A 27103-nucleotide genomic window follows, 5' to 3' on the forward strand; every position below is an offset into this window, starting at 1 on the left:
TCAATAATTTTTACTTAATTTGAGTAAGAGAGCTTTAAAGAATACAATGTGTGCGCACCACGTCCAAACCGATCGCTGTACGGAGTATAACTATTCGAAAAGAGCTTTGCCTTAGCATTAATAACGAAAATTTTGTGATAATGTTTCGTGGTTGATTCAGCTATTTTTAAGAGTATGTAGGTATGTCGTTCAGAAAGTTTGATATTCTCGAAGAGCTTTTTTTAAATTGATTTATTACAGAGATAAACTGACCGCTATTAACATTTCGATACTCATTAATATGAGCGTGTAGTATGTGCACTGTACATGTGTATTAAGATTAACTGGAATGACTTGCATATTCAATTCGTTGAGCTTATAGACTTCCTAAAGCGCACTTTTGACCTGAGTTCATATCTGACTAATATTCTTACTAGGCATTTAAAGAGTTTGCGCGTCCGCTTTAAAAAAAACAAAAAAAAACATATGTTTATACTTTTTTGATATTGTTTGGTCCCTTAGAATGCTAAAAGAGGGAATTAGAGGTTTTCTAATATCTGAAGCTAATACCATCGAATTCGTAATTTAGTGGTAATTTTCGTGTGCCTCAATTGTTTTATGGAGTAATTGTATAGTTGCTTATCACCCGTCACACACACTAAGTACGTTGTTTTGTTTTTCAATAATGGGTAAAGCTCGGTACAAGAGTTATAAAACGCTAGGTCATGAAGAACAGAGTAGAGCATGGTGAAATTTGCTGCTTGTTCGAAATTTTGAACAAGTGTTTTACTGTACGAATATTACTAGTTTATAAATTCAGATGTCTCTGAACATTTTATGCTCTTGCAACTGGCAAAGATCAAAGACCGGGAAACATTTGATGGTGTCAAACGTCAACCTGAGAATCGAAATCCGAGCAATTTTATATATTATATATATAACCCATACATTTGTATGGAGTATCGACCAAATTTTATCATACCACATACTATTAACATGTCACTTACTAAAAAACTCACCATAAAACAACACCATAAAAACAACTGAATGTTCGAAAATCCTGATATTAATTATATAATTGTTAGGTCCAGTTTACGCTAAAATTTATCTATTTTAGGTAGAAAGATACAATTAGATAACTTACATATTGGCCGATATATGCGGCACAAGTCATCCGGAAATTTGAAAATCTTTCTATGAGGTAAATGGGGGCTAAGGGAAGTAGTGGACCGATTTAACCAATTTATGACATATACACATACCATTATCAGGAAATGATTATACATCAATTTTAATTACATATCTGACACTTTGACTGATATTTTCGAACAAAAGTCAATTATAAATAATGGGGTCCATATATTCGGTACCTAAGGGCTTGAACAGTTTTTGTTGGATTTGAACGATTTTTGGTCATAAGATGGCATACACTAAATATTAATTGCATCTGAATTTGAGTACTGGAAAGGTTAGGTTAGAAAAGGCTAGGTCTCCTCTCATACCAAATTTGAACCAGCTGAAAAGATAGGATAGTAAAAACAATTAATAAATAAAAAATACAGTGAAAGGTCTATTAAATGGACGCTCTATTAAGCGGACATATTCACTAACCGTGCGCATTGGCCGGTGCCTCAATTTGTTGACGATTATTAAGTACAATCTATTAACTGGACAGAAAGGCTGGTAACCAGACATTGAGAAAGAAGCCTTAAATTCGTTATTTTTTCTAATGAAATTTATTTATACGAATATATTCAAAATTAAACCTCAGGTACAATCCCATGGATTCTTATACCGACAAACCCGTTTTCACCTTTATTCGTAATCATTTTTGCTGCTAATTATCGAGAAATTCTCTACTGGTGCCTACTGCATTACCATATAAAATTTTCAAATTCTTATACGCAAAAATATTATTTATTAGCTAATTTGTATTCTTAAGGACCATTCTCTACAATATTTTATTTATATTTGCATAATAAATGAAAAGCAAAAGAAACATCAAAGTGTTAAGTTTTCAACATATTTTAAAAACTCTTTTGAATCCGAGCAGCCATGAACTTCGGTTGAACCGAAGCTAAATACCCTTCACAGGCGCATTTCTGTTAGTAACTATGTGTTCCGTTTGTATGGCAGCTATATGCTATAGTTAACCGATCTGAACAATTTCTTCGTAGATTACATTGTTGTCTTAGAAAATAATATATACCAAGTTTCGGGAAAGTATCTAGTCAAATGTGAAAGTTGTCCATACAAGCATTTGATTCCGATCGTTCAGTTTGTATGGCAGCTATATGTTATAGTGGTTCGATATCGGCCGTTCCGACAAATGATCAGCTTCTTAAAGAGAAAATGACGTTTTCAAAATTTCAAAACGATATCTTGAAAACTGAGGGATTAGTTCGTATATATAGAGACAGACAGATAGACGGACATGGCTAAATCGACTCAGCTCGACCTACTGATCATTTATATATTATATATACTTTGTAGGATCCGTGACGCTTCCTTCTGGGTGTTACAAACTTCGTGACAAACTTAATATACCCTGTTCAGGGTATAAAAAAGAATACCGAACTGCGTAATGGCGAACTATTACGAACAAGAACACACAGCACGGTTCCTTCGACTTTTCGTCGCCCCTGTTGTTGTTGTTGTAACGGAATTCTGCCGTTTTCGTCGCCCCTCGTTTGGTTTGGGCGACATAAGTCTTATTGTGTGAAAGCGGTCTAAGTCTAAATCTAAATCAGTAAATTGTTGCATTCGAGAGAAGTTCTCTGCAACGGCACATCAGTTCATAAAGCTCTACCAAAATTTCACACATTCTATTATATACGAGTATTATATAATATATCTATGCACACACTATGTAAGTGTAAACATTTGATGCAGCGGTCGTATATAAATGCAAGCGCAAAGCTTTTTTAGAATAGTTCTAAAGAGAGTGCCGATCGCGGTAAACTACACACTGCTAACGGTTCAAATTTGTTAGAATTTTTTGTTTGCTTTGTGAAAAGAGCATAGAAAGATAACGTAAAAAGATGTCTACGGCAGCTGTAGAGAATGGTAAACAACAAACAAATGAGCTTAAAAGCGCGCCGGACGCGCGTAAGACAGAGGCCAATGAGGCGCCAAATCCCGCGGATCAAATCCCCGAGTGGCTGAAAGCGGAACTATTTGAAGATCTGCTGCAGAAAAACATACCGAAATTTAAGTGCGTTAAAAATTTCTCAGTGCGACCGGCACAAGCTGCTGGCGAAAATTATGCCACGTTCATGGGCTTAGTGAATATTGACGTAGAGCTGGAGTGTAAGTGAATAATATATTAATCTATGTTAAACAAATTAAAAAAGAGAATATTTTTGGGTTTTCTAGGTGGTGATTCAAAGCAGCTGTCGTACATGATAAAGCTACCCATCGAAACCATACAAAAACTCTTTGCCGGTCATAATATATTTGATACGGAGCGCACTATGTACAGTGATGTGATACCGGAGTTGGAGCAAATGTATGATGAAGTGGGTGTTGAAGTGAAGTTCTCACCACAATATTATGATATAGAGACACCATCCGAATTTGGTGTTATACTCATGGAGGATTTACGTCCGCGTGGTTTCAAAAATGCCAACCGCTTTCAGGGTTTCGACACGGAACACACCAAGGCCGCACTAAAAAAGTTGGCACAATGGCATGCCGCCACAGCAGTGCGTGTTCAAACCAAAGGCAAATATCCAGAAATTGTGACTGTGGGCATTTACATCGAAGGGCTCATTGACGCGATGGAAAATATGGATAAAACAGCGCCAAATGCATTCTATGACAGTGTGCACTTGTATGAAGGCAGTGAGTTGTATATGGAGAGTTTGGTAAATACTACAATTTATAAAACACTAATTATGCATACAACTACATTTTAATCAAATTTTTTTGTTAGGAAAGAAATCGTGGGAACTTTTACAATGACTTCCGCGCAATAATGAAAGCTGATCCAAATGAATTTAATGTTTTGAATCATGGTGATTTCTGGGCCAACAACATTATGTTTCAATATGATGCTTTTGGTAAAATTAAGGAAACATATTTCGTTGATTTTCAGTGTGAGCGGTATGGTTCGCCGGTGAATGATTTGTATTGTCTCCTCATATCTTCCATCTGTCTTGATGTGAAGTTGAAACGCTTCGATTACTTTATTAAGTACTATCTTGACAATTTGATTGAATGCTTGAAACTGCTAAAATATCCAAAGCAATTGCCAACCTTGAAGGATATCCATATAGCGCTTTATAAGTATGGCACGTGGGGTGAGTGAGCAATTTAGATTTGAATTAGTTTGCTATAATATAATACAAAATTTTAAACGTTTTTCCATTTCAGGTCTATATGAGCTGATGGGTCATATGTCCATTGTGCTTGTAGATCCGTCGGAAGCTGCTGATATCAATAATTTAATGGGTAATACACCTGAGGGTGAAGAGTTTAAAAAGTCCATGTACACAAATGAACGATTTCGTAAACACGCCGAAGCCATATTGCCGTGGCTTTATAATCGTGGTGTGTTTTAGTATTAAATCTTCGGCCAGTTATTATGTTTACAATACATGTACATAAATGCGATAATGTTACTTTTTTTTTAAATATTTAGTGGAAATAAATATGATATAATGATACAATTGCGCTTTTTGCTGGTACGTTTAGATAGTTCAGTTTACAAAAACTAATCTACGGATGATAAAAAATGTGTATACAAAATCGTATCAAGTTTATAAAATGCACATAAGAAAATACAAATATCTAGATTAATAGGATAGTTCCGTTTTGTTTGAAGAGTTTGAAAAAATTCATTCCGATAAAATTTTTATCAATTTGGTTTGTTCTGCTTTTGATACAAAAGGCTATGAAAGACACATCAGCAAGTGTCGGTCTTTTTAATATTTAAGAACACTTTGAGAAGTGTCTGTCTTTTCAATATTTAAGAACACTTTGAGAATGCGAAAACCTGTTGGTATCAACGTTCAGCATCTTTAAAAGCTTGTTCAGAATAAACTACAAAATCTAAGGCTCTTCTTGTTTTACGTATCTATCAACTTATGATATCTCCGTGATCCTCTGCAATAATCCATCCTGTTGGTTTTTTCCACTTTCTTTTTTAGTTTTGTTTTATTTAGATTATTTTTTTTTTTCTGAACTAAAAATTTTAGATTCCGAAATACGTTAGAGCCCAAATTTTTTAAATATTTAATTGCCGGTCGAAAATCCGGATACATTTCGTGGATTATAGGGTTTGAGCAATAATTATAATTGGTTTACGAAAGCTTAAAGGATACTCTGCCAAAAATATTTGTATGCATTTTTGAACTCAAAAATAACCAAAATCATCAATAATTTACTGCAGTGTTGTTTTCAAAGCCACATAGCGAGTTGTTATCAATTGATAATCTAAACAATAATATATATTTTTTGCACCATTTATAATGGGGGATCCAAGTGGAGGTACTTTTTTGAGAAATCGCGCTTGAGTTCTGTCAAGCCGTCATGTTATTTTTGTTCGGTAGTTCGGTTTCATCATAAAAAGACTTACGCTTGAACAATGTTTCGAAATCGTTCAAATTTATTACGAAAATGCTTGTTTTGTAAAAAATGTGTTTACCGAACTTCGCTCAACATAATTGGCTTACTGAGCTTAATATTCGCAACCCATCTTGAGACTCAGCATTCAATACTGGATAATGTTGGACCGAAATAGACCACGTCCAGTACGCTGTGAAGAAAATATAGCAAAGCATAGCTGTGAGTGTACACGAATGCTGTGGAGAGTCTATTTGGCTCCATTCACAGCAACTCGGACTGGCCTACAGAACAGTTTGACGCATTTTACGTCGAGATCGTAAATTGAAAGCGTACAAAATACAGCTTGTGCAAGAACTGAAGCCGTTCGATCTTCCCAAGCGGCATTGCTTTGCTCTATGGGCTCTTGAAAAGTTCCAAGAAGATGCGACGTTTTCGAGCAAAACAAGCATAATTACCGCCTTTGGAATGAAAACCTGCAATCTAAAGAGATTCAAGGGCTACTATTTCATCCAGAAAAACCAACCGTTGCAACGGTTTGGTGTGTTGCTTTCAAAAATGATGAGAACATAACCGTCAATGGCGACCGTTATCGCGCAATGATAACCGACTATTTGATGCATGAAATTGAAGCTCGTGATCTCGGCGACATTTGGTTTCAACAGGGCTTCCCACACATCGCATCAATCAATGGATTTATTGAGAGAATCCTTCGGTTAGCAGATAATTTGACGTTTTGAATCGGTCGATTGGTCACCAAGATCGTATGATATCTCAACGTCAGACTTTTTCCTGTGAGGATATGTAAAATATGAAGTATCATTTCGATTCAGGCCTTAGAGCAGAACATCACACGTTTCATGCGGCAGTTACTAGTCAAAATGCTCGAAGAGACTCGATTATTGGACGGATGTACCAGCTAACATTTGAAAGATATATTCTTAAAAAAATAAATGCTACAGAATGTTCTCTGCAATGATAATAAATTTGAAGTTTCTGCGTTTTTGTTTAAAAAAGTAGGGAACCTCGAAATGGATCACCCTTTACCATCTAGTTAAAAGTGAGCTATTGTTCAAGAATGTTTGGACTATATGACACGCGCGTAAGGAAACTCTCAGAAATAATAAAAATACACTTGTTTATTGTGTTTAATGTTTATATTTTAAGCTTTTGGTTTATTTATTTCTAATTTTGTGTTTTGTTTTGTTTCTGTTTTCGTTGCTTTCTGTGATAACGAAACAATTATCTTATCTGGGTTGATTACTTGATAATAGTTGTAAAGCAAAGTGATGTAGAACTGCTGATAGCCAAATCACCTGCTGATAATAACGTTGAGGTTAAGCAATTCTGAATGATAATATTAAATATTATATGAAAGAGCTAAGATATACTAAAATTCATTTACAGTCTATTTTTCGAAGTGCTTCATCTAGTCAAATTAGACATTTTTCTAAACAATTTTTCATTCATCCCTTGCTCAAGCGCATGCTTTTGTTCTCAAGCCAACATATTCATCAAGCAATTTAGCAACACTGTACTTAAAGACAGCTAAAACTTTTTTACACCCTTAAATAAATCGTTTAGTCAAGTATGTAAATTTTTGGGTTCTTTTAGTCTACTCTCTTATTTGTACAATAACTAGTTTCCTGTAACAAATCTTAATGACTGGTGTGCAGCGTCTTTTATACATATTTTATACAAGCTACTGTGTTGGTTTGCTAAATAAAATTCAACCCTCCTTACTTTCTGAGAAGACACGTCTACAGCTGGTTTGCAGTTGTCGAAAGGATAATAGAAAAGAAAGTTGACACCCCACTTTCGAACAATTAATATTTGCGTTTCTCATAAGAAAGTAAAAGTAAAGTAGGAAACACAATGCACAAAGCGAATTCGTTTTGCAATCGATTAAGTCTTTATATAAATCCTTTCGTAAATTAAATTTTTATTATGTCCTGTTTTTCAGGTATTTTTGTGGCTGCACTAATTGTAAGGTCAGGCAATTTCACGGTCCATAATAGTAAATGTAAGAAATATTACAAAAATTTGAAAAATTGTTGCTAGAGAAGAAAGGCATATGTATATATGTGCGTATATATATTTCTAAGGGTGTTTGATTTTCTTGGTTAGCTTCTACCATATCAATGGCATATTTATGATAAAACCATGAATAGGAGTTATTTCAGTAGTGAAGAATTATATTCTCCATATTCTCGATAATTTTTTTTTTTTTTTAATTTTCTATCTATTTACTTATGTATATTATACATAGTTGGTAGTCACATTTAGTTTCATTCATATAGGTAACATGCAATTTAAAAAAAAAGGCCTAGATGCAGCTCCTTCTGACATTTCTTCTATAAAATTTAGTGTTTCTGACGTTTTTTGTTAGTAACCGACTAACTAGCACTTTTAGTGATTTTCAACATAGCCTTGGTATGGGAGGTGGGCGTGGTTATTATCCGATTTCTTCCATTTTTGAACTGTATATGGAAATGCCTGAAAGAAACGACTCTATACAGCTTGGTTGCCATAGCTATAGTAGTTTTCGTGTTATGTACAAAAAAGTTAAGAGGGGGCGGGGCCACGCCCACTTTTCCAAAAAAAAGTACGTCCAAATATGTCCCTCCTTAATGCGATCCTTTGTGCTAAATTTCATTTTAACATCTTTATTTATGGCTTAGTTATGATACTTTAGAAGTTTTCGGTTTTCGCCATTTTGTGGGCGTGGCAGTGGRCCGATTTTGCCCATCTTCGAACTTAACCTTCTTATGGAGCCAAGAAATACGTGTACCAAGTTTCATCATGACATCTCAATTTTTACTCAAGTTACAGCTTGCACGGACGGACGGACAGACAGACATCCGGATTTCAACTCTACTCGTCACCCTGATCACTGTGGTATATATAACCCTATATCTGACTCTTTTAGTTTTAGGACTTACAAACCGTTATGTGAACAAAACTATAATACTCTCTTTAGCAACTTTGTTGCGAGAGTATAATGACTGAATTTAATATAATGGGTCAATGAGAAATGGGTTAAACAAAAAAATCTGACTCTGCTTTTTGACATTTTTTAAGATATTATCGGTAAACAATCAGCCGTAGGCATTCGCTATCTGGTGACTTGGAGTGTTATAATCCGATTCCGCCAATTTTTAAACTTAAGATTACATACTTTAAATACATAATATTTTGCGTGCTTATGTCGTTTACAATATTGACTCTCGACTGTAAAGTGAAATAAACATTTGAAATATAAAAAAAATCAATTTGCGATAAAAGCTTAGGGAGATATAACATTTGGGAAAGCGGATCATCTGAGTAGGTTTTCCCGAAACATCGTTTTTAAAGTCGGTGGCCACGATTTCTCGGAAACTAGTGAAACGAACTTGTTGATACTTTTCACAGATTTACTAAATACGATGAAATCGTGATTGATCGATGGAGTTTTTTTTTTCGATTGAAACTAATTTTTTCATACTTTTTGTACCAAAAATTAGAACTAAAATCAACTAGATTTACACCTAAAGCAAAAATTGTTTGTTTCGATGAGTGATGAACTAAGCTGATGTAATCTACCTATCTATTAACAAACTTTTGGAAGTTACATAAATCCTTCGCCTGTTAAGCTGACCACCGCAAGAAGACGTGTTTTAGTGGTGCCTCCAGTAACCAGCTGTCAATGGCTGAATTTCCAAAAATTATTTATAAATTGTTCACAAAATATTAATCAAATGTTACACTTAGATATGTGCTAAAGTTTTAAAAGAATAGTTCATTTATTATATGAAAAACAAATGGTGAGAACAGGCATTTTATCGGTTGTGAAAACCCACGTAACGCTTTAAGATGTACAGTTAGAAAAAAAAAAAATTAAAAAATTTGTTCATTTATTACCTTAATTTACCTATACTTGAGAATACACACGGAAAATTTAATTTCTTTCCGGTGTATATTTTCGAAGTTACACGCAAATTTTAAAAGGCATTTCAGAGTCCTTGGAAGTACAAGGCCAAACCTTAAACGCGTTCTTCTCAAAATGGTGTATAGTATTTAAAGGAATTTTTTCTCAYAGATAAATATTTTTTTATAAACAATCTTAGTCAGAAGTTTTGGCGAAAATCGATTTTTCTTAGAAACAGCCATTTTGCCAAAAAATTTTATTTTGTTTATTCCTCCAATTAATTACTAGATTTAACATTACTTCAACGAAATCCGTCTGTTTTTTTTTTAATTTCAGAGGATTTAGTTCAGAGTTATAGTGGTCACCGCAAAACGTCTATTTGGAGATGAGCTCCTGAGATCAGCTGTAGTTCGTTTCCAAATAAATATTTTTTCAAATACTATGTCTTAAAATAATGTTATAAGTTACCATAATATGGGTACAAATGTTAGCATAAATTATGGAAAATTCGGCCTTCCAACTGTATGTAATCCTTTATTACATTCCAATGTAAATAATCTATAGTAAAAATATTACTTTTTTTAGAGAAATCATATATTATTCTGATGAAATTGGCATATTGACGATTGAAGATTAAAAATGAAAAAGATTAAAAAATAAGAAAATAATTTGTTTACGAATAAACCACAAAATTTTCTAAGAAACCGTTTTGTCGTTATAATATATTTAATTTGTCTAATACTGTAAATATATACCTAAATAATGGAATAATCGTCTCTACCTTAATTTTTGTATAATATAGATTTAGGCGTTCAACTTTGTTATCGAAAGATCAAAATGCTTAATTGTAAAAGCCAGTAAGCCGTAAAGTTAAGCACTTAGTAAAATTGAAGTTCAAACTTCGTGTGCTCTATAAAAGTCACCCTTTACAGTTACGTCGAATTTAGTTGCCAAGTTCAAGTGAGGGCAAGCACGTACGATGAACCCAAAGTGTTGTAAAGAAGTGAAATTAATTTTTCTATTTTCAAAAAAAACAAAAAAAAAAAAAACACTTTGCTCACATATCATATATTATTATAAACAAATTACTTACAATAACAAAAATATTTATATTATTTAAAGCGTTGCGATTATTTGTAAAAGTGTTACATATGTATGCGCGTTTGTACTGTTAGATAATAGTTATGCGAGCGAAATTTCGCACATTTTTTTTACAATAATAAAAAGCGCGTTGAAAATGAAAATAAATAAGAAAAGTGCGGCATTACAATTAAAAGAGTTTAACCTCCTCACGCACAACTTTCGGTACGGTGAAGCGAACGTAGCACAAAACACAATAAAAACATGCGAAGTAGCGGTATACTAGTATTAATGGTATTCTTACATACTGCAACAATGAAAATAATTATAACAGATATGCTGGTATTTATTTAATTTAGGGAATTATTTTGTTTTGTATTTTTCATTTGGCAAACAGGTGTATTTATTGTGAGCGCAAATGGTTGCGCCGCACTTCAATGAATTCATATAATTGGTGGATTTTAAATGTGAATGATTGGGCATGCGAAGTTGAGTGGTGCCACAGTGGGTTTGGGTGGTACAAATTTTCGTACTAAATTGTAAAATTATTTAAGGACTATACTTGGGAATAAATGCGGAGAGTTTAACAGACTATTGGGAAACATAAATATTTCGAAGTATTCCGAATTTTGATGAATAAGCTTATTTTATAATTATATGTATACCAGTGTAGACTTTGAAAATGTTAACTTAAAGACTAATTAAACCAAATTAAAAAAAAACTCAAAGTCGATTTAAACCCATTGTGGGGTCCTTTTTTCATATTCTGATACAATTTTTCACATTATAATTTGCATATATTTAGTTAATGGGAGGATGGAGCCATGTGTAGAACTTTACGCAAGTGAGGAATGTTCTTTGGGCGGCATTCATTTACGCGTGGCCAAAAACGATTATTTTACATATGTTTCAAGCAGCTCACGACTCATGACTCCCGGTCTTAGACCAAGTATTCTCTGGATAGCCGAAAAACATCCGTTTGAAGGCAAGTTGTGCACTGGATTTGGGACTTGCCCTTTAAAAACACACAACCAATGAAAAGATTAAAACAGCAGAAAAATTTACATATTTTTTATACCATCAATTTATAGAGATCACCACAAATATAAAGTTTTGATACCTTTTAAAAATATGTGATGGCATGGATATTTCAAATTTTCACATACACTTTTAGGTTATAATTATAAATCTTTTTGTTGCCTATAACTTTTTCTATTCAACTTGCAGTTTTGCCGGAAATTACGCTAAGCTCTTTTCGATACATAAAAATTCAACCACGCCTCCTCAGCGTCCTCTTCGCGACCTCCGATCGCTCGTAAATTATTTTAATTTAATTTTTGTTATTTTAGCTTTAGTTTCCTCTGGTATTTAGTGTAATCGGCTAGTAAAGCTTTATAGGCGTTTTTATCGAAATAAGTTTTTCAGAGTTTGTCTTAAATTTTTCACAATTATTTTTTTTATTCAAAAAAAAAAAAAAAAGCTGTAAAGAATTAGTGTAAAGCAATTGGTGCAAACCCGTAAATATCGAAGTTTTTCGTGGAGGAGCCGGAAAAACAGCAACCTTATTCCGTCTTCAGCAAGTTTACCTTAAAACTAAGCATCCTGAATGTATTCCTTTATCAAAAACACATTAAGGGGTTACATGGGTTTATAGGTTTCAAAAAATCATTTTTAAATTATTAAATCCTACAACATCTCTAAAATATTGTCCTAATTTTCATTGATGCGAGTAATAGTTTCGGAGATACAGCCTTGAGAACTTGTGCGCTCGAGGCTACCTAGGCTATGGTGGCGGTCTTTAAATGCGTGTTTCTCGAAACTATGTTATTGAAGCCGGTTGGCAAGTTTTCTCGAAAACTATTTAACCGATCTTCATGAAATTTAACAAAGATCTCTGAAATACAATTTAAAGACTTTTTTTCGATTAAATCTATTTAGAAAAATGGGTGCGAAATTATCGTCCAAGTTAAGGTTTTTCCCTTTAGATGATAATGCGAACGTCTTCCGAGGGGTCAGCGAAAATGGCGACGCAACGGCCAAGTTTAAAATATTTTATTCGCAAAATATCAGAATTGCTTTGTTAATAGTGTATGCTTATAACAATAAAAATTTCGAATAGAATATTTAATTTTTATATGAGAAAAAAATTGTTAAAAAAGTAAGCCCTTAAGTATTTTTCTCGAATTGAATATCAGACTTAAAATCTGCAGGTCCTTGCTAACAAATATGGAGAGAAAATAATTTGTCGTACAATGAAGTTGACATGACGTAATGATTAGAATCAAAGTTTAACTTAAAAAAATTGCATTTTATTTAGCTCACTATTTTTTAATAAAATATTTATATTTGCGCTTTTGAAATGATTAAAAATATCTCGATATTTTTTCTTATTTATTTTATATGTATATACGTAATTATTTTTTAAGTGTTGACTTTACCAATGCCATCCCACTGTGCGCTATTGCATGTCATTTAGGGAAAGTGTTGGTTGCTCATATACATATGTAAATACGCCTTTCATTGACGATTGATTGATGCAAACATTTACTGTTATTTGAAGAAAGGCTAGTTGAAAATATGTGCAGTTATTTTCGGTTGAGAAATTCTCAAATAATTTGACGCGTGAGTTTTGGCTAGGAGATAAGGAAAATATAATATATTACTGCTGTTCAACATGCCAACACCCAGAAACTGTTGCTCGCTGTAAATTAAATATAATAAAATGATTCTCTTCTTCATCACTTCGATTACTTACTCAAATTTGTATTTATTTGTTATAAAAAACGGGCAAATTTCATTTGTTCATTAGAGCATTTCAATGTTGCATGTTGCTGTTGCATGCGTGGAAACCGCACATAAATTAGTTGCTTATTAAATTTCAATGTGAAAATGTGAAACGAAAGCGAAATCAATAACAAATTTCATAAATCATAAAACTTTCTTTATGAACCCAGCTGATTATATAAGCGGCTATGAGTTGATATATGATTATAAATAAACGATTTTTTAGCCGATTGTCAATGGCACACTAAACATATTAGGTTGTCAAAAAAGTCTTGCGTTATTTCTTGTGGTATTTTTATTGAATTTTCAATTGTTCATAAAATTTTTTTTGATGACTCATGCCCAGCTCTTGACCGAAGCTACGGCTGCTACTATGATGGTCTCTTTCGACCAATTCAGCGATTTTATCGCAATATTCGACGACAGGCCTTCCGGAGCGTGGCGCATCTTCGACCACCTCTACACCAGAACGAAAACGTTGAAACCATCGTTGTGCGGTGGAAATGGAAACTGTATCGGGTCCATAAACTGCACAAATTTTATTGGCGGCTTGAGATGCATTTTTGCCTTTATCGTAGTAGTACTGTAAAATATTCTGTATTTTCTCTTTAGTTTGCTCCATGTTTGCGACGCTATAACTCACGAACGACTTAAAAGAAACGACAATTAATCAAACACGTGTTAGCGCGTTAAATGAGCTTCCCAAAAAGGTATAGCTTGACCCGATGCGACGAATAAAACTAGAACTACGCGCTCTCAGCGCCAACTAGCGAAAATACCGCAAGACTTTTTTGATAACCTAATATTTGAAGACTTGTAAATATAAACACTTGTATGTAGTTCATTCGCTGTGAAACGAAAAATGTTAAAGTAATTAACGGCCTTGCAATCAGACCAAAGCACAGGGGAAGAAAAAAGTTGTGGATATTTACTCGGTTTTCAAGAGATTTTCGCTGGTTTTTGTACAAGAGCTCGAATTTTCGTTTATTCAAACGGAAATGTAAATTTGCTGTTGATTATTAAGTTATAGGATTTAATTAGTTAATCACACACCAGAAATGAAAATGAAATTAAATCGTTAAAAATGCTAAAAATTCAAAGAAACCCTGACTGGGGGAATTCCAAAGTTAAAGCTAAAATAACAAAAATGTAATGAAAATTAATTCACACGCGCTCCGAGTTGAAATTTTTAGGCTCAGAAACAGTTTAACTCGATTTCGGGCAAATTTTCAAGTAGGAAAAGAGTTATAATACAAAGTTGTAGGTAATGAAAATCTACAACTTTTGTATCAAAACTTTTTTTTTTTTACATAACATCAAAATTTATGTGAAAAATTTAAATATCCCAGTTTTTGGGATTTTTATTTTTATCTTTTACACATAAAAATTCCTCACGAAATTTGGCTTTACTTAGTTTCTTGTGTTGCTTTTGTCTTGTCACGCCACATAAAAAGCTGGAAAAAACAGCCTCGAATGACAGATTTCCCTTTTGATGACGACCCTGCAAACGTGTTAAGGATTACGGCTTAAGGGCATGCACCTGGAATGTCCGGTCACTTAATTGGGAAGATCCCTCTAAACAGCTGATCCATAGTATTGAAGTCATTTGGCGAAAAAAGTAGGTTTGCACTCATTGCATTCTCCTCATATCTTTTTGTCATCCTCATAAAATAACTGTTGCGTGCGCTAAGCCAGTGCGAACCTATCAACGCCATTTCGAGTATGTTTATTTCGTGATATCAAATGCCCATACAAAAATATTCCCCACGCCAAAGGGAAATAGATTTGACAGACTGTTGGCAATGATTATTGGCCTTTGGGATGGGGGGATTACAGTGTTAGCCAAGGCGTAAAAATTTTTTTTTAAAGGAATATTCTCCTAAATCTTGGAAGAGATGAAATCTTTTTTGACTTAACTTCCAGGTTAAAATCAGTGATGAAATATTAATATATCTCTTTAGTTAATAATAAAAAAATCTATTGTAAGCAACTATCTTGACACTTAAGTTTCTTTGTTTGGTTTAAAAACAATTGTTTGAGCATTCCTTCCTAAAATATTTTGAAATCAACGGTAAAGACAAATAAAATTTGAAAACTTGCAGATGACATACTTTTTCCCAAAAATTGAAAACTGAAGCCATTTCTTGAAGATTTCTGATCAAATTTTAGAACATAAAAATATTCTTTATTTTAGACAATACGATTTTAAGGTAATTAATTTTCTAACTGAGTTTGGCTAAAAGTTCGGAAGGTTTTGAAAAATTCTTAACTCTTCAAATTGGTAGAAAAATTGAATTCGAATTCTGCCAATTATTCGAAAAATGTATTTATTAAGGTTTGAATTCAAACTCTCCATATTATCCGAATAATTTATTAAAAATTTTTCGATTTTTACAATTTTTCTACCAATTTGAAAAGTTAAGAATTTTTCAAAACCTTCCGATTTATTTACAAATTTATAAACAAATTTTCGAATAATTCAGAGAACTCGAATTCGAAAATTTATAAACATATTTTTCGAATAATTCAGAGAATTGGATTTCGAAATATTTAAAATAAATTTATTAATAAAATTTTCAAATAATTTGAAAAGTTCAGCATATATTAGATTGTTCCGGTCTGTTAGCCAAACATTGTTAGAAATTTTAGATCCTTAAAAATGCACCAGTGAAGTAAAAATATATCCTTCATATTAAAGACTATATTTATACATATATTAAAAACTATATGAAGATATATTTTCACTTCACTAGTGCATTGTGAGGCATTTTGGGATATACATCAAAGTTAGAAAGTGAGGAAGAACTTGTTATTTCTTTTAAGTTTCATTTTTGTTTATAAAATTATATATATGTCAAAAACACGAATATATTTTTTCGCTTGGATCTCTGAAAAAAGGTACTTAGACAATTCTACGAATATGTTAATTAAGATCTCACAATTTAAGAGCTCCTCTTGGCAGTGTCTAAGAACCTAATTTAGCGAAAGAAAATTATTCAACCTCAATAAGATGTATATATGTATATTGACATTTTAAAAGGTATTAAATCACAATATGGGGGAAAAAATGTCTTAAAACAGTGTTAAGCCAAATTCCGAGTTGTATAAAATTCTATGTTTATATTAGGTTGATTCTTTAAGAAGTGTCCAAGAACATATTTTAATGGAAAAAATAAAATTTTTTTTACCCCCCTAATATATAAGTACATTGACATTATAAAATGCTTTAAATCACAATAAAATCAAAATGTCTTAAAAACAATTTTTAAACCGAAAACTTAATTATATGTATAATATTTGCCTTTCTCATTTCATTTTCAGTTAATTTACTCACCATTGAAGCGGATTTTTGTTTCGCAAATGCGCGATGATGCGCCGAAATCGGTTCGCTAACCACGCTGCCAGCATCCATATTTATTATCGAGTACAGTCGTTAATGTTCACAAGTTTTGTATTCAAACATAACTGCAAATAAGAAAAGATAAACAAATTAGAAAAATTGGTGAGTACAATTTACAAATAAAAGAAAAAAAAAAAAAATAATAATAATAAATGTATAGAAACCACACAGAGAAACCTTATAATTAAATCAAAAGCATTTATTATTATTTTTTTAATAAACACCTTTCTGAAAACTCAAAAAAATTTAAATCATTATAAATATATGCATAAGTAATGAGCAAGCAGTGAACAGCATGCAACCGCATAACATTTCTATTTGCATTAATTTCGATTCAGTTCTCTCCGCGCTTGTTTCTTCCCAAAATGCATTGCTACATTGCTACCCCTTGTAACTGTAATACTTTTGCCGCCACATGAAATTTGAACGCATCGCATCGCTTAGTAGCCGCAAGGCAGCTAGAGACGCTCGCATTACCTTTGCATTACATTTGCAATTACAGCTGTACATATGGAATAGTATGTGTGCATTCATACTCTCCAGACTACGCACAGTGGGGTGCGTTTGTGCTGCTATTTAATATGCATAAGAAATGCATTGTTACACGCTACCAAATCTAACCGTTAATTTACATAAAATATATATTTATATTTTTTCAAACAAAGTGCTATTGCAAATGCAATCATTTCCGCTTCACCGTTATTATCAGCATTACTTGTTGTAGAGTGTTAATTACAGCTTAGAGTGTGGGTAATGGTCCGTTAAAGATTTTCAATGAAATGTTGAGCTGTATATTTAAGTATTGCTACAAATTTGATGGTCTGAGTGACGCGGAGAATTAGATGCGTTAAAAGGTTGGACTCTTTTCGAAATAATATAAGTGTTTCAAGTTGGGGTTGCTATTGGGGTATGTTAATTTTATTTAGTTTAGGGGACCAGAGGATAGGAGAGTGGTGTTTAAAAATAGTGCCATAAAATAACCAATGTTTGCATATTTTTAGCAATCAGTTGATTCTATAAGAACCCAAAACAAAAACAAGTTGTATAAATATGCTTTATATTCAAATTAACTATCAAGAATTGATATGCTAAGTTTATAGGTTTTTACCCATGATATCTTCCCAACGCATGAAGGGTCTAAGTGGCGAAATACCGCTGGCTCTTTTCCCAAGAAATGGCATTACCAAAAGTGTTAACTTCATTAGAAAGTTTTAAAGTTACCCTCAGCAGTAAGGCCAAATGGAACGATTCCGCTCTCGAGCTACGCACAAAACTCTCCACACTAATGGTTAGTTTTCCGAACATATTCCAAGCAGAGTTCTTTGCTATAAGTCGGTGTGTAGAGGTAAACGTCGAACGCAATCAACGTATAACTCTACTAAACGATAGTCAAGTGGCACTCCAAACGATCTCTGCGTACGAGATCAATTCGTTAGTGCTGGAGTATATAGAACGACATAGTAGTCTATCAGATCGTTACCAAGTACACCTTATTAAGTGCCCGGTTACAGACGTATAGCCGAACAATGAAGTGGCTGATGAGATTGCCCGCTCTACAGCATCCACCATCATGGTAAGACATGAACTTTTCAGTGCGCTCGGGCCCCACGCCATAAAAGAGTTGGTAAACAAGGATGAAACAGTGGGTAGGGAGAAGCATTGGTAACAACTTCTAGTCATGCGATGGTTCCAACCTTAAAAGGTTCAAATATGTTATCAACCTCCAAAGAGAAAACTCAGGCTCCTTTTCGCCTTCTACGCTCGCAATTGTAAGCTCAACAATCACTTATATAACATGAGCCTAGCTTCTTGTGCGAGTTGCCGGTTCTATGACTTGGAGTCTGAAACTTCAGAATACCTGTTAATTGTTAATAATATAGGTGCAGGATAAAGTCCCTTGGATCCATGTTTCTAAATAGGGATCACATTGCTTCAATAGCACCTAGCAGTATATTACAATTTATCAATTTTCTGGGGCTAATTGAAACATTGTGACATTGCGCTGAAATCCTCATTTACTTATCGAATCTACCCTTGAACACGTCAACGAATATTTAGGTATGAGAAATCTCTGTGCAAGCTAGGCGCAGCGCGAGTTCTCTTTTGATCAAACACAAGTTTGCTTATTTCTTTTACAGTACAGAAGGAAAAGAAAAGGCTGTTTCAGCAAGATAATGCACCATGTCACAAGTCAGTGAAAACAAAGGCAAAAATCCATGAATTTTACTTCGCATCCACCGTATTCTCCAGATTTGGCCCTAGCGACTAATCTGTGTTCTCAGATCTCGAAAGAATAGTCGCTGGGAAGAAATTTTCGTTGAATGAAAGAAGATAAACGAAACTGAGGCCTATTTCGAAGCAAGAGACAAATCGTACCACAAAAATCAGTGTATCACTCTTGAAGTGAACTATGTTGAATAAGAAAAGAGAATTTTGCTAAAACATAAGTATTTTAGCATGCGAATTTTTAGATTTAAAGCAGAGTCAATGCGGGAGTTCCATTGTTTTTGTTTTATATTAAGATAATATCTAAATATCGGTTGATGGAACATAGTATATTTTTGAAAACTTATTAATTATTAAATATCGTCGAAACATATGTAAGCAAAAAGCAAATGGAATTTCAAAACAGAGAACGTTTCAAAGCACGCACTCACGAAATCATTTTCGGTAACTATTCGAGTTAGTAAATCTTAAAATACACTCACTTCACTTTTACCCAATGGATAGAATGATTTTGTCTTGAGGCTCAGTTGTTTGATGCATTTTCGTTCAAAGTGCTAACAGCCTTGTACCTTTTCTTATGATTGGCTTGATCTCGTCTGAAAATTTTATTTCGGTTTAAGCCTACTGCTTGTTGGACTCATTTAAAAGTATTTTGGGTTGGGAGCACCGAGATTGGCTACTATGCTTTTTGAATTTGATACGTATTAGATTTGAATTCATCGAGTTTTTGCTTAAAAAAATTGCTCATTCCAAATTTTTAGGCTTGGTTTCTTCAATAAAACTAAAACGCTCATAAATTTTTTTTCTCAAATTGTGATTACAACGAATTTAAACAGTCTTTTAAGAGTTTGTGAATGATTATTATCATGATGGAGTCAAATCAGAAGAGAAATACACATAATAAGTTGCTGCTTAAATGGTTTAAACTTTATTAGTCGCGGTGGAAACACAACGTCGGTGAGTTTTATGACAACAACTCTACCTAACCTAACCTAAACACTGTAACTATATATTTTTGCATACAAGTAATTAAGACCTGAAATAAACAATTAAAATTGCATAATTTATTACAACGTCATTTAAATAAAACGACAAAGGCTAAATGCATATATTCAAGCATGTCTTCGGGGTTGCTACTGTGTGGCCATAACGGCTCTGCAAACATTTACCACACACCGGGCGTGACATTGGTGACATGTCACAAGGCAAAAGCAAGCAAATTATTTCGTAGTTGCACTGTGAAGAAACTGTGGCAATGAATGAACTGCTTTGTTGTGGTGACAGTTACATGTTATGCGATAAAACTTAAGTGCGCCACAAAAAAAAAAAAAAAAATTATTAGTTGATGAAAGAAAAATTAAATGAAAAAAAAAAAAATAAAAAATAAGTTTGTACATGAACACGGTCAAGTCAACAGAAGAGAGATAACTTTAAAGTGGGCACCGCTTGCCGCCGCGAAGGTATGCCGTGGGGTAGGGTGTGAGTAAAAACATGCATTAGGTAATGCAACACCGGCTCATTAAAAGTGAGCAAACAACGCACGCTGTGGCATTTTGCGGCAGCACACAAAGCCACGAAACAATCATGCGGATTATCTTTCACCTGTTGTTTACGCACCGCGCGCAGCCGACTGCCTGACGAAGATGCTACGCGCCGAATCGCGGGCGTCGATGTGGGCTTTGGTTTCGGTTGCTATAAGCTGTGTGTATTTTTAGCCGGCACGGGTGGCGCTGCACACAGAAGCGTTGACACAGCACCTAAGCTGGCAAGTTCAAAAGCGGTGTAATGCTGTGGTGCAAATAAAAATTCATTTCGGTAAATAATGTGGGCTGATTTCATGTTTATCTTTACTCTTTGTTTTTTTTTTTTGAGATTAATTTATAATGTGACAAATTAGTAGCTGTGGTACTTCAAATTTATAGCCGCTTAAATGCATCTAATTTTTTTATGAACTTCAGTATAAATGTAATGAAAACGAGATAAAAAGTGTATATAGTTGATATCTTAAGCGTTCAAAATAAAGAAATAAGGGGTTCAGTTTGTTATAGAGTTTCCAAAAACAAAAAAAAAAAACTTATTTTTTGGCTTAAGGGTAAGTAGGGTAATCTTTAAAAAAAAATTTTTTTTTTGCATTTTCTGTTCCCCTATACCCTTAGAATTAATGTAGAAACCCACTTTACCATTGGAGGGTTTCGAAACCCGACTCTTTGCCTCATTTTTTTTTAGTGGTCACAAAACGCCTGGCTAGAATCCATACTAGATTCATACTTTTTTATAATTTATTGACAATGTTATCTCAAAATTTATTTTATGTAAAAAATTATTTATTTTATGCAAAAAACCATGTGGAAAAATTAAAAAAAAAAAATTGCTTTTTTATTTATCAACATTTTTTCATGATTCCATTAGGGACGATAACCATTCACGTACTTTTTAAGAATAAATTGGGTTTTTGTGTTTCAGATGATCTAAACATGAGAAATCGTGTCCGTCAATGAAAAAATGCATCTCATTCACCACGCCATTTCTCCGAAAGAGGTCATCAAAAACTTCCGAAAATTTTTTTTATACACTCCACGATATACCTCATACAGAGATACAGCCTTGAACTTGAACTAGGCTAAGTGCGCCATCTTTAAACGCGGTTTTCTCAAAACTGTGGTTTTGAAGTCGGTTGGCAAGTTTTCTCGACAACTACTCAACCGATTTTATGAAATTTTACACGGGTCTTTGAGTTACAATTCTTAAAGACTTGAACGAAGGATTTTTACTAATACAACTATTTAAAAATATGTCGATTTTTTTTTGAAAAATGTCCGCCAAAAAACAATTTTCAGTTTTTTTTATTTGTCCAAGTTTTAAGATAAGGTTTTTTTCACTTTAGGTGATCCTGTAATGAAGCAAGCTTTTGCTCCAACTTTTACTATGCCAAAGCTATCAGCTGTCGATTTGTTGTTGTTTTGTTGGGTTATCAATACCTTAATAAATAAATAGCGGGAAATTTAAAGCTTGCGTTAATTTTGGGACACCCTTTATATTGCTTTTTATACTAGTATTATATTTGCGTTTTTTCTTGTTTTTGGATCCTTTTAAAAAAATTATTTCAAAGTTTGCTTTTTTTAAAGACATGTTCCAAAATGCTTGAATGGGTGAAATTCAATGCCGTTTGCTTTACTAAAGGTTAGTTTTTTAGGGATATAGGGCGGGATATAGGGCGGTCTTTGAAACTTTGTAAGCGGTCGGTGTTTGAGCTTCTCGTTCAGAAATAATATATTACTTTTCCTGAAGAATTAGTTTTATATATTTTATATAATCTTTTATACCTTCTTTGTTCAATTCAAAGATTTTTAGTATGATTTATTATTCCTGATCAGTCGATTGTGAGTATCAGTTTTTATAAGTAATCGAGTTTATATGAAAAAGTGGTTTTATAAAAGCCTTCATTAACGTGCATAGAAAGTAATTTAAACCTCAGGCATTTGCTCTGCTTGGTTGCTTGGTTTCAATGACACTGAAATCAAAATTTATGAAATCGGACTAAAAGCATGCCTATTTCTCATGTAACAACAGACATTAAATTCCATCGGACTCACAATAAATTAAATTAATGAAGACATCAGAGTCAAAATTTGTGCAAAATATGATTTCAAGGTTTGACAGCATCTGTTAAATCGGGTTTAAAACTTTTCACTGCCGCATATGAAACCTCAGTGCCTAAATTGACTTTATACCAATAATATCGCCGAAAGTATGAAATCTAGTGAGCATATTTTCGAGAAAGTAATATGAGGTCGTGTCAAAAATGCGTAAAATTGTCTTACATACTTACATTGTGACAATTGTAAAAAACGCAAAATAAACTATTTATCAATTTTATTTCGTCGCCTTCTAAGTAATCCCCACCACCTATTTCAGCGATTTTGCCAGTCCTCGAAACACTTTTCATTCATAAGCACATTGTAGAATAGCCTTCAGCTTCTTCAGCGATTTTTTTTAATCTCTTTGACCGACTGAAAACAAATCCCACGGAGCGGCAATTTCAGTTTGAGGAAAAAAATTACATGGAGCCACAGAGGTTTATCTAGGGTTTTCTGATTTAAATTCGGTCACAATCGTTCTCTATTTATTCAGATTTATCTGGACGAGTCGAGCAAGAACGCGTTTCGTACTTAAAATATCGACCACAATCATTCGAACGGGCACGCGATAGATATCGAGCTTTTTTGCCAGCTCTCTAACTTCTTGCCTGACGGTTTTTAACAGTTGAAGAGGTTAAAGGTCGTACAGTCTTCAACGATCTCTCGACCGTCTTTAAGGGCTTTGTAACACTCGTGAGCTTGTGTTTTTGATAAAACTGAGTCACAGTATGCCTTATCCAACAGTCGCAACTATAATATTGGGAATATCTTAATGAAATTTAAAGAACGTCTCTTTCTAGTTATAGAAAGTAGCAGCAATGGTAAAAATCGGGTCAATACTTCCCGTAGTTCTCACACACCTAATATAACAAGTTTCGAACTTATGGTTTACTTTATACATATGTACTATATGGTAAATATGTCAGATTTGATTGAAATATGGCTTAGTGAAAAATATTTATTCAATTTGTCCAGATCCTGATTTAAGCAAATTATACCTAAGTTAAGGACTACCGTTCCTTGGTATGACCTTATCCGAAATAGATGAGATATTTTTGTGGCACCTTAGACAAGATTTGATTCGAAGCTAAGATTGATTTCCCAGCCATCGAACCTTGCAGATTAGTTTGTTAGAGTAGACAATTTTCAGCTGCACCCTTTCTGACTTTAAAAACATTTTTAGCCTTTAAAAGTTTTTTTTTTCAGAATATTTTAAAACCTCAGGAAAATGCGAACCAAGTAGTATAAGCAAAATTTTCGTTTTATAAATTTATTCGGCTTTTCAAATTACAAACAAAACTCGTTCAATTGCCGGAACTTCCACACATTACTCAAGTGTTGCCGCGATCTTTCCCAACGGATACTTTTAATGGTGTGGTGTATATAGAGAAAAACAGCAAAGAAATAAAATAAATTTCGCGCATCGGCGACAGCTTGCAACAAGCGTATGCAGCAACAAGAATGCGTAGTTCGCACAAAACACAACTGTTCTCCAACTGAGTACGCTGGCCGGCTGCGCATGCCTACTGCACCCACAGCACTTCCTGCGGCAATTTGCCTACAGCGCGACTGTCAGTGGCGGCAACAAATGGCGTTGAATAATGCAACCAGCGAATGCATCAACGCCGTCGATTCACACAAAATTCGCTCTAGCTAGTGGTTGTTATTGTTGTTGTTGTGTGACTTTAATTTCGAGTTTAATTATTTCCCATACACAAATATCCAGCAACTCTTAATGCAGCCGACAGTTGACTTCCTTCACTTAACCAAACTGGGCGTACTCGTGTGTCTCTCTGCTATTAACTAGCTAACAACAACAACAACAACAAGCATTTAATATAATTCCTTTCCTGAACGTCAGCTTGTAGTTAGCAGACACAACATTCTTCCAGAAGCCCACCAGCGCTTAAGAAGACACATAAAATATTTAATATTACCTTTGGTGGTGATGATTCTTGCCACAGTTGCCACATACATATATACATACTAGTATGTACATGCCACTTATATGGTTGTACACGAAACGGACGTGGGTCTCATTTTCTTCTTCACGGTCTGTTGAATGAGAACAATTACGCTTGGCATTCAACTATTTATTCTGTGCATATCAGTCGCCCCTCAATTTGCACTGTGCAATTTCCACACGCACACATGTGTAGGAGTGTGTGTGTGTGTTTATATTTTGTCATATACGCCTGCGCTTTTCACAAGCCTACCTCATAGCCGTCATCGCCGCTTCACTGCCGCTTACTTAATTATGTACTCACACATACATATGTACATATGTACATGCAGTAATTTTATGCTTGTAGGTGTTCTTATTCTTATTGCGTTCTTATGTTTTCTGTTAACAATTCTTCAATCCCACGTTTAGCGGGGGAGTTATCTTTTGCATACAGGCATTTTGTTTTTTAAAATCACAGCTCAAATGAAGAAGAATGCTTGCATGTATGACTGATGACTTGTTTGGGAGTGTCTTCGCCATAATGGAAATGTACATATACCCAACTTATGAGTAACCTTATGTGTTATTTACTATATATTTAACTAAATTACTTCAAGTAATAACATAGTTGAGTACATAAAAATTTTAATTACTAATTTTAGTTCGAAATTCCACTAAATAATTTATTTCTGATTGAAGTTATACCTTCTACATTTTATAATATCCAGTTTGCCTTATATAGTATGTTGTTGTGAGGCGTTACAAAAAAGTTAAGAAACTATCTGCGGAGCAGTTTCGGGATTTTCGCTTAGAATTTTTAGAGTCTCCTTTGCTTCTCGGAAAGAAAGAAATGCATCAATATTTATGTTGTCGTTTTAAAGGAGGATCAGATTCGGACAATCAAGAGACATATTCACGGAACTCTTTTCGAAAACAAAAAAACAAAAAAAAGCTCTATCGGGACGAGTCGAGCAAGCCTCGAGCAAGCGAGCCTTTTCGTTTATGATTTTTGTGAACTTTTAATACTTCGTCTATCTAGCGGTCTTTGTGACGTGTGTGGCCACGCATTCGCGTTAGTTCTTAAAAATTCATTAGATTTAACTAAATATTGCCTTTTTGCTGTCAGTATAGTTTTTTCATTCGTTCGTTTTTTCTTAAATTTCCCCCTTTTCACGCAATTTGAATACAAAAGTAAAACCAACTTAAGAATCGCATACTCAATACTTTTTATATAACTCGATATTATTTAAGCGAGGTGCTCGTTCTATTTGCCACTTTGTGAAATTGAAGGCAATAAAGCATCACTTTCTTCCTGATAAATGACTTATGACACATTCTGCTTATTAATTCACTGCTGATTTCTAATAAACTGACAATTTTCTGCTATGAACTCTTTTTTATAATTTGTGACGTAAAATAAAAATCTCTGCACAATAGCAATTATTTTTTGGTTCGGCCTGTAACAATTGTAAAGTTACCATAACTTATCTTGCTATAATCAAAATGAAGTTTTGTGAATGAAGTAAAAAAAAATTTTTTTTTTATTGGGTTATTCTGACCCTGATCGTATCTCAGCAACAGATGCCAAGGAGGAAACCTCACTTGGCTTAAAATTTTAATTTTGCAATATCAAAGATATTTAGATGGTTCACAAATATCAGCTTTCATTTAAAACCCACACAAACTTTTCAGTAACTATGGCTATGGGTGTTATTTTTTATTTTTTAAACGAATGCGAGAAGTTCTGCTTATTTGAAATACCTATAACGAGATTTTGCTCATAATCATAAGAAATATTTTCTAATGCCTAATTAATAATTACTGAAACCAAAGGCTGTAAATCTGGCTTACTACGCTGGATGTACATCGTTGTAATCAGTAAAATGACAACATGGATATCTGACAAATAATTATTGCAAAGCAGCTGACTACAATACAGGGGCTGGTGCACATTGTGACACAAGTGTGAGACATGGGTTTGTGAGTTTGAAATGCAAACAAGTCAACAATCATCGGAATAGAACATGATGAGATAAACAAAAATTCGCTGAAAAAGTTGAATACCATCCTAAAAAGTGCTTATGAAAAGTGTTTACGAGAGCTGGAAAAATCGTTGCCATAAGAGTATTAAATTTTATGGCAATGAAGTTTGCTACTTTCAAATTCCCCGTACTTTTTTATCAAAAGGTACGTAAGTATCAATGGTGCTATGTGAACATGTCCAACCTATGCACTAGGGGTCTTTCTGGACCTCACTCCGCTCTATAGCGTTCTAGAGATGCTAGCAAAGAGGTCTACGAGGTGTGTTCAGAAAGTATCGCGAATTTTGTGTTTATTTATTCATGAATATCTATTTTGTCCCCTTCAAAGTAATCCCCATGAGATATTATACACTTGTGCCAATGATTTTTCTAATCTTCGAAGCACTTCAAAAAATAATTTTTTTTTTTAGCTTCTTCAACTCCTCCTTCGATGCCGTCTTTATCTCGTCAAGAGAAGCGTAACGTCGTCCTTTCATGGGCCTCTTCAGTTTAGAGAACAAGAAAAAGTCACAGGGGGCCAGATCTGGGGAATACGGT

General features: G+C 33.8%; 2 protein-coding genes across 3 annotated transcripts in view; one reads left to right on the forward strand and one right to left on the reverse strand.

The window, feature by feature from the left end:
* The window catches only part of LOC108978502, a 14184-nt gene extending 9538 nt beyond the window's left edge, over positions 1-4646 (forward strand). The window contains exons 1-4 of one of the 2 annotated variants that reach the window (XM_018948827.1): positions 2900-3288; positions 3355-3845; positions 3914-4280; positions 4354-4646. In XM_018948827.1, the coding sequence (XP_018804372.1) occupies positions 3021-3288; positions 3355-3845; positions 3914-4280; positions 4354-4541 (1314 nt within the window). In that variant the 5' untranslated portion in view covers positions 2900-3020 and the 3' untranslated portion in view covers positions 4542-4646. Of the gene's footprint in view, positions 1-2899; positions 3289-3354; positions 3846-3913; positions 4281-4353 lie in introns of those variants that run through there. The other variant, XM_018948828.1, reaches the window with a different exon arrangement.
* LOC108978499 overlaps positions 1-27103 on the reverse strand; it is a 67836-nt gene that overhangs the window by 32238 nt on the left and 8495 nt on the right. The window contains exon 2 of the mRNA XM_018948822.1: positions 16650-16780. Within this exon, the coding sequence (XP_018804367.1) occupies positions 16650-16727 (78 nt within the window). The 5' untranslated portion in view covers positions 16728-16780. The remainder of the gene's footprint in view (positions 1-16649; positions 16781-27103) is intronic.

This window comes from Bactrocera latifrons, unplaced genomic scaffold, assembly GCF_001853355.1.
Source record: "Bactrocera latifrons isolate USDA-ARS-PBARC rearing strain unplaced genomic scaffold, ASM185335v1 scaffold_123, whole genome shotgun sequence".
Taxonomy (NCBI): Eukaryota; Metazoa; Arthropoda; class Insecta; order Diptera; family Tephritidae; genus Bactrocera; species Bactrocera latifrons.